At 46.3% G+C, this 12,242-nt stretch overlaps 7 protein-coding genes across 7 annotated transcripts; 4 read left to right on the forward strand and 3 right to left on the reverse strand.

Annotated features, from left to right (window-relative positions):
* Positions 1-539: 539 nt before the first annotated feature.
* On the forward strand, positions 540-1,785 carry N7516_002944 (TDA10 family protein; the record flags this gene model as incomplete). The annotated part of the gene is made up of 5 exons (XM_057215664.1): positions 540-692; positions 791-1,293; positions 1,366-1,389; positions 1,442-1,557; positions 1,628-1,785. 5 exons carry the CDS (start codon positions 540-542, stop codon positions 1,783-1,785), a joined length of 954 nt encoding a protein of 317 aa, XP_057077547.1.
* A 695-nt stretch (positions 1,786-2,480) lies between these two features.
* Positions 2,481-4,064, reverse strand: N7516_002945 (60S ribosomal protein uL30; the record flags this gene model as incomplete). Its single annotated transcript, XM_057215665.1, has 3 exons — positions 2,481-3,107; positions 3,313-3,424; positions 4,051-4,064. 3 exons carry the CDS (start codon positions 4,062-4,064, stop codon positions 2,481-2,483), a joined length of 753 nt encoding a protein of 250 aa, XP_057077548.1.
* Positions 4,065-4,375: 311 nt separating this feature from the next.
* On the forward strand, positions 4,376-5,231 carry N7516_002946 (ESCRT-II subunit protein SNF8; the record flags this gene model as incomplete). Its single annotated transcript, XM_057215666.1, has 2 exons — positions 4,376-4,848; positions 4,919-5,231. 2 exons carry the CDS (start codon positions 4,376-4,378, stop codon positions 5,229-5,231), a joined length of 786 nt encoding a protein of 261 aa, XP_057077549.1.
* Positions 5,232-6,057: 826 nt separating this feature from the next.
* On the forward strand, positions 6,058-7,478 carry N7516_002947 (thermophilic desulfurizing enzyme family protein; the record flags this gene model as incomplete). The annotated part of the gene is made up of 3 exons (XM_057215667.1): positions 6,058-6,353; positions 6,409-6,882; positions 6,965-7,478. 3 exons carry the CDS (start codon positions 6,058-6,060, stop codon positions 7,476-7,478), a joined length of 1,284 nt encoding a protein of 427 aa, XP_057077550.1.
* A 473-nt stretch (positions 7,479-7,951) lies between these two features.
* Positions 7,952-9,068, forward strand: N7516_002948 (xanthine phosphoribosyltransferase; the record flags this gene model as incomplete). Its single annotated transcript, XM_057215668.1, has 5 exons — positions 7,952-7,984; positions 8,229-8,335; positions 8,397-8,718; positions 8,779-8,894; positions 8,969-9,068. The coding sequence occupies 5 exons, from the start codon at positions 7,952-7,954 to the stop codon at positions 9,066-9,068; spliced, it is 678 nt and encodes a 225-aa protein (XP_057077551.1).
* A 593-nt stretch (positions 9,069-9,661) lies between these two features.
* Positions 9,662-10,092, reverse strand: N7516_002949 (dolichol-phosphate mannosyltransferase subunit 3; the record flags this gene model as incomplete). The annotated part of the gene is made up of 3 exons (XM_057215669.1): positions 9,662-9,823; positions 9,910-9,978; positions 10,045-10,092. 3 exons carry the CDS (start codon positions 10,090-10,092, stop codon positions 9,662-9,664), a joined length of 279 nt encoding a protein of 92 aa, XP_057077552.1.
* Positions 10,093-10,691: 599 nt separating this feature from the next.
* N7516_002950 (Short-chain dehydrogenase/reductase SDR) lies at positions 10,692-11,551 on the reverse strand (the record flags this gene model as incomplete). The annotated part of the gene is made up of 4 exons (XM_057215670.1): positions 10,692-10,827; positions 10,883-10,981; positions 11,033-11,397; positions 11,465-11,551. 4 exons carry the CDS (start codon positions 11,549-11,551, stop codon positions 10,692-10,694), a joined length of 687 nt encoding a protein of 228 aa, XP_057077553.1.
* Positions 11,552-12,242: the final 691 nt, after the last annotated feature.

The raw sequence follows: 12,242 nt of genomic DNA on the forward strand, positions 1-12,242 counted from the left end.
CCTCCGTGTACTTTCATATTGTACATATGTAGGTAACTATGTAATTTTATGTATTGGGATAATTTTAATGAAATATGAATATTATATTATTTACTTATTTATGAGACATATACAATATATATACAATATATGCCTAAATATACAGTAAATAAGTGTAAATAAGTCTAAATAAGTGTAATCAGTGTAATAAGAGTAAGAGTTGTAGGCCGAGTAACTTGCTGACTCAGGCATGTGACGGGTAACGTCACTATCATGTGCGTACATCTTTCTTGTAAGAGTCAATCTTTATTTATACCAATAACAACATATTTGACTATTTTCTTAAAATTCAATGCACTTCTAACATTCTTAACATTTCAGGCCAAAAGTAGCGGCTGAATATACCCCATGGGGGAGGGGAATGAAACTCCATATTCACTCGGCCGATTAGAGGGGGAAACATTTGAACTTCCCGCACACCATAACCGATAGATACAAAAGACAGTGCAATAGAAAAACTAGAAAAACTACAAGGATTCGGTAGTTGAAATTAAGTCAAAATGCCCGAAATCCTGGACGATAAGTCACAGCACTGTATCCCCTTCCTACTCGATCGCCTGCGCGTTCATACCGAGCGGCACCGCGGTAACCCCAGTACCCCGCCGTTCTTCATCGGTCTCAATGGCGTGCAGGGTGCGGGCAAGACAGTTCTGGTGAGTCGGTCCAGAGCTGGTCAATTCCCCATACCTCGGGATCTCGTTCAATTTCCTCAATTTCCTCGGAACGGAATTTGATACTAATCCCTCCATAGGTATCCGCTCTCAATGACACCCTCCAATCGGAGCCATACTCGCTCTCGGTCGTGACCTTGTCGCTCGACGATATCTACCTTGACCACGCCGACCAGGTGGCTCTAGCACAAACACATCATTCAAACCCTCTCCTGCAACATCGTGGTCAGCCTTCGACTCACGACCTCGCATTGGGTGAGGAGGTGTTTGCTTCGCTTGCCGCTGAACGTCCGACGGCCATTCCACAGTATGACAAGTCTGCGTTCGAGGGTCAGGGCGATCGTGTCCCAAAGGCACAATGGAAAGTTGTCAATGAAGAGGGTCAAGATAAAGTCAAGGTCGTGATTTTTGAAGGGTGGTGTGTGGGGTTCCGTGCGTGGGATGACCAGACCCTGCGTGCGAAATGGGAGGCCGCTGTACGTCAAAAGGAGAGCGGCGAATATGATGGACGACTAGGCCATGTCAAGTTCGAGGATGTCAATGTTGTAAACGATGCTCTGAAGCGATATGATATCTTGACTGAGTGGGTTTCTTCGGCCATTGAAGACTACAACTAGAGGCTTTGCTAATATGGGTTTCTCTTTTTCCTTCACAGCAAGCTTGATGCTTTGATCCACATGTATGTGCTCTGTTGCCGCTCGACATAATTAATCTCTACTAATTAATTTCAGCGACGCCGAAAACCCTCATTTCGTCTACGAATGGCGTCAGGAGCAAGAACGCACGCTCCGTGCTGCCAAGGGCACCGGAATGACCGAAGAACAGGTCAACCACTTTGTGGACGGCTGTACGCATATACTCGAGGGAGCAATCACACCATTGATGACGAAATATACTAACTCAGATGATCGATGTAGATTACCCATCTTACGAGCTCTTTACTGAAACCCTCCGCGACGGCGCTTTCAAGCCTGCGTCGCATAACTTATCAACATCGACCTCAGACTGGAAAGGACGACAGCTCTGCCTTGTGGTTGACCGTAACAGGAGAGTTCAAGAGGTCACTAAAATCTAATTGGTGGGGGCTGACGTAGAAACGTCGGAAGAAATGCAGTGTCACATGTATATATATATCGATATATATATCGCCCCAATTTTAGGCTTGTCCACTCCTGCTCTAGGCTCGGTATGAAATCTAGTTCCCTTCGAGATATAGTAACTTTTGGTAAAATACTACTGTTTTGTAGATTATCCCTGTGAATTCAAAGCTGGTAAATCGGGTAGGATATGATGTAGATACATGTGATAAAACTGACAACTCAGGTTCTAGAGAAAGTAAACCTCAAATAAATGGATAAATTGATTACAGTCGTGAGCTTGATATTTGAGCCACTGGCCTTCATGAAATCATGAAAGCGATAACTCGACATGGGATTCGGACCTCGGCACGGTCTTCGGCCTCACAAAATCCCGATTACTATGTACCAACATCCTTGGAAACTACTAGGACAATACTGTAGACTACAAGACTGGGAATATAGTTGCGAGACACAAAGTACGACAGGAATCTGGCCCATGACCATGAAATTGGGTTGTTTGAAGCATTAAATTGATCGGAAATCCCAGACCATCGTATCGCTAAAAAAATTGACTAGTGGATATAAACAGCCTATGCAAAAAAACAACCCAAGACAGTAAAGTCGTAAAATTTTGTAACATTTTTAGTGCGCTCACAGAACGCTCCAACCCGATTACTTCATGAGAAGATATCTAGTTCATCTGGCGGATGAGACCGTTGATGTTCTCCTCACGGTTACCGGTGTCACCACCCTCGATGTAGTGCTTGAACTTGCGAGCGCGGAAACCACCGTTGGGGTTGGACAGCTTGAAGGGCCAGAGGAAGTTGTTGGCCTGCTTGAAGTTGGGGCCAACAGTGTAGATCTCGTGGATCAGATCCTCCATACAGACAATGCCGAACTTGCCGAGGTGCTCCTCGATGATCTGGTTGTCGGTGAGGGGAGTGCGCTGCTTGTCGACCTTTCCGTAACCACGCTTGTACAGAAGCTCGCGGACGGACTTGAGGTTGGGGTAACCGTAGGCAATGTAGGGGTTGACGATGGTCAACATCTCCTGGGTAGCCTTGGTGAGACGGATGAAAGTACCAGAGTTGATCTGGAGCAGACGCAGGAGCTGGAGGATCTTGCGGGGCTTGGGAGCAATCTTGTTGATACCCTTGATACGCATAACGAAGACGAGCTTGGGCTCACCCTCAACGAAGAAGCTGCCCTCCTGGCGAGCAACGCGGTTGAGACGGATCTTCTCGCGCTCAGCGGTGCGGTACTCCTGGACGTAGGACTCGGCACGCTTGAAGATAACACCACGCTTCTCCTTGTTGGCCTATATGCATATTAGTTAGCATGAGAGTTCTTCAAAGTCTTGTGAAGAAAATGGCAAGTAGTTTGTGTAACTAATGTCAGACCCGAAAGATGGTTGACAGACGACAGCATTGACCGTGGTAGCGGTCTAGTCATCGTGAATGGTGTTATGCATCATGTAGTTGGAAGGGAAGTGTGGCAATGTGAGAGAAAGGGGGAAAACTGACCTTCTTGGTCTTCTCGGCCTCGGCACGGCGCTCAGCGCGGGCAGCCTCTTGAGACTTGCGCTTCTTCAGAAGGGTCTCGGGAACGAGGACCTGGTTCTGGGTGGGAACGGAGCTGTGTAATGTTAGAACAGTCTGTCCAAAATAGATCAAGACTGAGACAATTCGCCGAGTGAAAGAATTGCAGCATATAGCGCCACATTCTCAACTGAAGGCATAAAAAGAACTCGACGAAATGTCTTTAATCAGTGAGGGCCAAGACATCGGGGGTTCATGATCAATTGTAGTTTGGTACTAGCCATGCATGTTTCAGCATAGTGTTCGCAAACCCGATCACCCACCAGATGCCATTGATGCCTTCATCCAACAAAACCCCGAACAATGTTCAGGAAATATATGTTGACACTCTTTCGCTTCAGGACCATGATGCTATTACCACACCACGAGTGCCCGAGAACGACAGTTCACAACAATATTTTTGGAGGAGAAGGCGCCGGGCGCTTTCAACCTCAAGACTCCATCGCCCTTTTTCTGTATCCGAATTTTGCTCAGTGATAGACAGCAAGTGTATCCGAGATAATTGGAATCGAAAGAGGACAGGAAGGATCGAGCTGGTGCCTAGCCGCCATCGTTGTGGACAAACGGCTGGCATCCCCAGCGAGAAGGACGACTATACCCGCAACTTTACAAACTCAAGCAGAGATTGCATCAGCCTCAGGAAGAAGTCATTGGGAATCATACGTAGTAGCGGCCATTTTGAAGGTCCGGACGAGGTCGAGAGTCGGCTGGTTGTCGAAGGATGTCAAAGGAAGAAGAAAAAGTTCGAAGAAAAGGAATGTAAGAAGAGACTTCGCTTGTGTGGGTGCGGGTCCGCTAACCATATTAGGCTAGTGTATATCATACCAAGTACTAACCCGTTTCGGCTCCAACCCTTATCTGGCTCTTGATAAGGGTTTACCTCTTATCAGATGACTTCATGGATCCATCCATGGATGTCTGACCCGCCTGGGGTACATGTAACCAGGACTATCAAGTGAACACTCATTCCTCTTACACTCCATACACCATGTCTCGTCGCGGAGTTGGCCTCGGGGCCTTTGCCAATCGAACCCAAGCAACGCAATCTTATGCTACTCATGGCGCCAATCTCCGCTCTACGCATACTGCCTCCCTGCAGACCCAGTTGTCGGTTTTCCAGTCGTTACTCCACACATTTGCGCTAGAACATAGCTCTACGATAAAGTCCAACCCGACATTTAGGGCCGAATTTGCGCGCATGTGTAACACCATCGGGGTCGACCCTCTTGCCGCAAGCAACGTCAAGGGCAAGAATGGCCGTCGTGGACTGGGAGAGGGCGGCAGCTTCTGGACCCAGATTATGGGCGGAGATATGAATGACTTTTACTTCGAAGTTGCTGTTAGAGTTGTGGAGTTATGCAGAGAGACTAGGAGCGAAAATGGTGGGCTGATCGGTGTTGAGGAGTGTCGGAAGCTAGTGGGGAAGGGCAAGGCAATTGGTAGTGGGCTTGAAGTTTCAGAGTATGGAGTTGTTCCTTATGGAGATATGGATGTCTATTAAAAGTGACTGACTTAACTATATGTTCGACAGTGACGACATCCTACGAGCAGTTCGGTCTCTTGAGCCTCTTGGCTCCGGGTTCTCCATCGTCAAGGTCGGCAGCAAGCAGTACATTCGGTCCATCCCTAAAGAACTCAATACAGATCAGGCAACAGTCTTGGAGGTGATTCAAGTGCTGGGCTTTGTGAGCGTTTCAATGCTTCGGTTGAACCTCAAATGGGAAAAAGCTCGAGCACAAACTGTAATCGATGACCTACTTGCTGATGGTTTAGTCTGGCTGGATGCCCAGGGCCCTGAGAAAGAGTACTGGTCACCCCAAAATCTTCTGGAGGATAGTGGATGAAGCAGGAGTCTCATGTGATTCTCATGAAAATCACAAGATCATAATGCCTCGCGCGGTTATCCCTTCGGCTACATCTTTCTCAGAAAATCCTAAGTCACAAGTATGTGACTCTCGAGCTTTTGCCCGTCCAAGCATTGTTGATGCATTCAACAATTGGCGCTTCCAGAAGGCCAGCATTCAGCCTTCCCTTCCGGGCCCGTTGGTCAAACCATGACAAGCTACCGTTTGCTCGATACCATTATCTGGGGCATTTGTCTACGGGCATTGAAACTACGAAACAGTGGACATTCAATTCACGTACAGAGATTTCGATTTGAGTGATAGGCGAGCAAGCACTATTGGCAAGGATCAGGTACAAGCTACAGGAATTAGCCAAGAGAGGAATAACCCCCCCAAGGTTCATTTGTGTTATTTTTTTGTTATTTTTTTGTTATTTTTTTGTTATTTTTTTGTTATTTTTTTGTTATTTTTTTGTTATTTTTTTGTTATTTTTTTGTTATTTTTTTGTTATTTTTTTGTTATTTTTTTGTTATTTTTTTGTTATTTTTTTTTGTTATTCTTTTTAATTATCGTGCTCCTTAGATAGCCATCACGACTTATTCTGTTTGTCTGGCGAATCTGGCGAATCCGAAGTTTATATATCTCATTTTTGGGTGTTGGGCCAACACGGCATTGCGTGATATGGAGGGACAAGCATGTAAGATATCCCCCGCAAGGGGACTATTTATAAACTGCCTCATGTCTCATGAAAAGTAATAGTCAATTTCAATATAATTGATTTCCACAGACATACTCCATACTCCATAACTCCATACACCTCGCCATCATGTCCCAATCTAGTGTTCCAGCGACAGACCCCGCTGTCTATGCTGAATACCAAACGACATGGTCCAATCTCCCGGACACCGAAGAAGCATGGATTGCTAGAGCCCGAGAAGTCTCCGAAGTGTTGGCCAAAGACGCAGCCCAAAGAGACCAGGAGAACAAATCGCCGCGCGCCGAAGTGGCCCTGCTCAAGCATTCGGGCTTGACAAAGCTTCTAGGGCCTGAGAAGTATGGTGGTGGCGAGCAACCGTGGAGCGTTGGATACAAGGCAATAAGAGAGGTTGCAAAGGCAGACGGGTAACATCCAAACATCCCACATGGCTCCCAAGGATAGTCCCTAACCAGAAGACAGATCTATCGGTATGCTGCTTGGCTATCACCTTCTTTGGTCTACCATTGCAAATGTGGTGGGCACTCCTGAACAAGCCGACCGAACCCATCAGTTGATCATTTCAAACAACTACTTTGTTGGCGGCGCCGTAAACCCCCGCGACAATGATCTGAAGATCACTCCAGATGGCGACCATATTGTATTCACGGGGATTAAGTACTTCAACACTGGAGGCGTTGTGTCTGACCTGACAGTCCTTGAAGGTGTATTGGATGGCACTGAAGATCATATCTTTGCTTTGGTCGAGACCCAACAGCCCGGTATCCAGTTTGCTCACAACTGGCGCAACATTGGGTTGCGCCTGACCGAGTCTGGAGGCGTGAAGATAGATAATGTTCGTGCTTCTTGGTCAGATGCACTGGGCTGGGATTCAGCTACGAAGAAGCCTCGCGATGATACTCTGAAGATTGCGTTCCCTACTTTATTGTTGCCAACGTAAGTGCAGTCTATGTTGTTGCATATGCCATGCTCTCCTAGCAGTTGCATAACTCAAAAGTTTACTCACATTTTCCTATAGCATCCAACTAGTCTTCAGCAATTTCTACTTGGGTATTGCTCTGGGTTCTTTGGATTTCGCCTCCAAATACACCACAACCGCAACACGTGCTTGGCCTTTCGGCGGGGACAACAAGGAATCCGCAACGGATGAGTTCTACATCCTCGAACGCTATGGTAACTTCTTTGCGCATCTGCGTGCCACTGAAGCCCTTGCCGATCGAGCAGGTGATCAACTCTCAGGGCTTTATACTCGATACCAAGGGCAGAAATCTAGTCTCACGGCCCAGGAACGTGGAGAAGTTGCGGAGTGGGTCGCTAGCATTAAGGTGGTCGCCACAGATGTTGGACTCAGAGTTACTTCTGGTGTCTTTGAAGTGACTGGAGCCCGGGCGACCGCCTCAAAGGTCGGATTGGATCGATTCTGGCGGGATATTCGAGTGCACACTCTTCATGACCCAGTGTCGTACAAGAATCGGGAATTAGGACGATATGCTCTGCTGGATGAAGTGCCTGAGCCTAGTTGGTATACTTAGGTTAAGTTAGGTATACTTTGTGAATTAGAACTCCATATGAATATAAATATATATGCAGGGTCCAAGCTATACTGTATACTATATACTAATATAATAATATATACTATATACTAATATACTAATATACTAATATAATAATATAATAATATACATATACTAATATACTAATATACTAATATACTATATAATAATATACATATAATAATATACATATACTATACTATATGTCTAAGGGTCCAAGGGTCTACAGATAAGAGCCCCGCACATCCACGGGCCGATATCCTTTCGGTCCGACTTTTTTTTTTTTTTTTTTTTCTCTCTTCCCCTCCATTTTCCTTTTCTGTGGGAAAAAAAAGAGACATTCGACAGTTGTGATCACTTCACTGGTTGATACTTTGTCTTTATTGGAATTATCATTGATCATCTTCATATCTCTCTATTCATTTTCGAAATCCATCCTAACAACCACCAAAATGTCGCAAAAGCAATATGCCACCTACAATGATGTAAGAATCCCAGCATCTCGTTGTCTTTGTCAATATATATATATATATATATATATATAATTGAAGACATCGAAGACATCGAAGACACACACATGAACAACAACATCAAGATCAAGATCAAGATCCCCCTCACCCCGCAAAAAAAAAACCAAAAAAAAACAGCAGATTGTCTTATCGCAGTCCACAATTATAATCCCTCTTGAACTTTAAAAAAGACCAAAGAACTAATGCAAAATCACAACAGGTCCACAATCTCTGCAAGAACTCGGCGAATGGACCACTCAAGTCCTTCGAAATCAACCTTATAATCGCCATCGGTGGTGGTGGTTACATCCCTGCTCGCATCCTCCGGTACTTTCAATCTGCACGTGCCCCTTCATCTGGACTATGCTGATCCCTACTTGCCAAACAGATCCTTCCTCAAGGCTCCCGGTGGACCTAACATCCCTATTCAGGCCATCGGTCTGTCCCTCTACGAGCGCTTGGGCACAGACAACGTCGAGGAGGTCCCCGGTACCAAGGTCACCCGCTTGCAATGGCTCGACATGAACTCCTCGATGGCCAACTTGATTGGCAAGAACGTTCTTATCGTTGACGAGGTCGATGATACCCGCACAACCCTACAATACGCCGTGAAGGAACTCGAGGACGATGTTAAGGAAGCCCAGAAACAGCTCGCTCCTGAGGATGAAAGGAAGAACTTGAAGACTAACTTCTTTGTCTTCGTTCTGCACGTATGTTTTCTTTTTTTTTTGTCTCTGGAGGTTGATGGGTTTGACTAACAACTGGAATAGAACAAGGACAAGCCTAAGAAGGGTGAGCTGCCCACAGATATGACGGAAAACGACCAGCGTTACCACGCCGCAGTCACCACTGGGGATGTCTGGATCTGCTACCCTTGGGAGGCTGAGTATGTTATACCTCGAACTTTCTACCTTCTGGATTCTGGCTGATCTAATCTTTTTCTCCCTTCGCTTCTTGCAGAAACATTGAAGAGCACGATACTCTGGCCAAGCAAAGCCCTATCGTCGATATTTCGGGCAAGAGCCCTATCGCCAAAGATCCCTCTACCGAGGTCGTTTAAGCGAATGATTGTATTATCATAAGCATTCCATTTTGCGCGGCGCTCTGGCGGTTTACATCTGTGACTATTTTGGTCCTCGATTTTACTGTCCATGCTCAGACCAGGTGCATAAATCTGAGCGTGTAATTTTTACGATATCCTTGATGAATTTCCATAGAAAAAGTTCTTTCTTTTTTGGCAGATTGGCAGACCGACAGGCTGCCTTCAAAAGACTTTTTGACTTGAAACTGCTCTTGCACCCGTGCTGCAATTCTTTTTTTTTTTTTTTTTTTTTTTCTGAACTAAAATGCCCCATCACCGGGGGGCCTTGTTGTAATGACCAACCAGAAACCTTGGCTTTGAGTTCTCCAAACATTGTTTTGCAGACTTTGAATTGTAGACGGGTATCAAGAGAATATAGCATTGGTAGCGAGACAAAAAGTCACTGGAGCATAGTGTATTATATTGATCCGGCGCAGCCTTTTCAATCCTCCGCGTCCGAGCACCAATCCACAGCCTGAACTTCTCGGACTCGGACCCAGACCTTGTCTGCCTGGATTCTGGATCTGAGTATCCGGTTATCGGCCTAATCCATACGCAAATGGATTTCTCATTTAATCGACCTCAACCTTGCCCTGGCGCAACTCTACCTTGGCAAGCTCGATCTCCTTTTGTAGCTCAGCGTGTGCCTCGGGAACATCGTTGAAGGTGAAGATAGCCACACCCAGGCGGGCAAGAAGGTAGCAAGCGAAGACAATAAGCGCGTAGAATGGGAGCTGGGTGGTTATAGGTTAGTTTTCTTCCATCAACACATTTGAAGACCGGGGTTTGGGAGGGGGTAGTTGACAAGGTGGGTACGTACAACTGGAATGACTTCAGTCTGGACAGTCTCATTCAGGGGAACGAGTCCAAGGAAAAGGGAAAGGTAGAGCTGGCCAATTGTCAGTAAGATCCATGCGGGATTGTGTTCCTGAGATGGAGGGACTTCGTAGCATACTGAGGAGACAAGGAGAAGAACGGAGAGGGTCTGGACAGCGCGCGTCATGGTGAAATCGGTAGATAAGACAGGAGATTGACAAAGGAGAAAAAAAGAGGTCAATTGTGAAGATAGCACCGGTTTAGCGTGGTAAAAATGAGGGACTCGGGGATGTTGCAGTGCTGTATGCGGCAAAGGCCAGCTTGGGTGATGCGCTTCTTGGCGCCCGGACCTGGTCACTGGTCTTGTGTACGGAGTACCTGCCAAGTCTATGTTGTATAGTGGTATCTTCTACAGGCCGGTTATTAACACCGATGGTCTTGTGAAATATTTCTATTCATCCATATATAATTTCTCTCATATAAAAAGGACATTCATACGCAGTTAGAGATCTGCCCTTCCGCCTTGGGTACGCGGTCTGCCCAGGGGGGCACAAAATATATTATATAATCAACCAACTCTCCCGAGGTCTTGAGGTCGGGACTTCAATAAAATGCCCTCACATCAGCATACACATTCTTGACCATCGTTTTAGGGACTAGAGTCATTGATGAGCTAGTATATTTTCATATCATTTGCATTGTAAGAGAACTCCATGTGAGAAGCCCAACTCCGTAGCTGGGCCCAGATTCGGGGCCCCGATCTGCCCATGATCTATGAAACTATGATCACCATTCCAGAACCTCACCCGAGTACCGCACGAACTTGCCGCCATAATCCTCCTTGGTGCCCGTGCTCAGAACCTCAACCATGCCGGTAATAGACTTCTCATGGGTATCGGGCGCCTCCTCCATACCCCCAAAGCTGCGCAGCAGCATTGCCCATGTCAGTCTGCACCCAGCCGGGATCCAAGACAAACGCATTGAGCCACTCTTCCTCGGCGTTGATCCGAACGCCGTACCAGTTGAGAATCGACTTGGATGCGCCATATGCCGCACTTGGGACTGGAGGTTGACGTCTAGGGATAATTAGCTTCCATTTACTGTTTCCCAAATTCCAGTAGACATACGCAAGACCACCGGACCCGGATCCCATGATGGCATAGATGGGCTTTCTGGTCGACTCCTGCAGCATATCGCGTGTCGCTTGATACAACGACACGACGCTTAACACGTTGACGTTAATATGCTCGGCTATATCAGCCCGCTTGACGTCCTTCACGAGTGGATATAATTTGGCAATGCCGGCATTAGCGACGACAATGTCGAGATGGCTGATGCCCTGGTCGCTGGCTTCTTTGACTGCATCAAAGGCAGACTGCTCAACGCTCGCTTCATACTTGACTACTATAATACGGCTGCCCTCGCCTGCGGGCAGCTCGGTAAGTGCCTGAGCGGTCGAGTGCGCTGGGTCACGGACGGCAGCTATAACAATCTATCGGGCACTTAGTGTCAGTGATTGCCTCTAATTTTCAGTGGAACGGGAAAAAAGAAGCTTTTACATGGTCTGGTTTAGCGATGAAACCCTTGACCAGCCCTTGGCCCAAGCCACGATTGGCACCAGTGATGAAGACAACGATAGGGGCCATTATGGGTTGCATGGATCCTTTTAGGGCTCGATGATCATATATAGGAAGATTGTATATAGGAAGAGGCAATGGGAATTTGCGTCCGATTGATTGACTCGAAGTGGGTTCGGTCAGAGGCAGTGAGATTAAAGTATAATACCTTATAGATGTCCGACTCAATGTACACTTATATATGTTTTTAGGTGAGAATCGAACAGGCACTGTTGATTATCAATCCACATACATCCTATACCTAATCTCCAATCTCCGGCGCTCAAATTCTCCGATTACAAATGCAACTGATCCCTGTAATCTGCATCTCCAACCCAAAAGCCTGATATCACTATTTCAATGGATAATTGCGTGATCAACGTAACTATCTACTTCCATTGTCTTGAACGGGGAAAGCGGCCATATGAAAGTACCTTGTACATCCATTTGTATATTGATAGCACCATCGATCACCAAGATAAGCCCGATATTGTGTATGTTGCACCCTTACTACGACAGCCTGGGCCGAGGAGGGGCGTTAATGTATGATGCCACTGGTAATAAATAGGGCAATAAGTATGAGCTAGTTAGTTACTGATTGATAATTCGTAGTATTTGACATGCATGCGTTAGCGTCCCTTCTCGGCCGGGCTGTTGTAGCAGGGTACCTGCTCTCAAATCCATGCAAAAAGTAAACTTGATAACGAACATACAACTAACT

The sequence above is a fragment of the Penicillium verrucosum genome, assembly GCF_028828655.1.
Source record: "Penicillium verrucosum strain IBT 35672 chromosome Unknown utg000001l_segment0_segment0, whole genome shotgun sequence".
NCBI classification, from domain to species: Eukaryota; Fungi; Ascomycota; class Eurotiomycetes; order Eurotiales; family Aspergillaceae; genus Penicillium; species Penicillium verrucosum.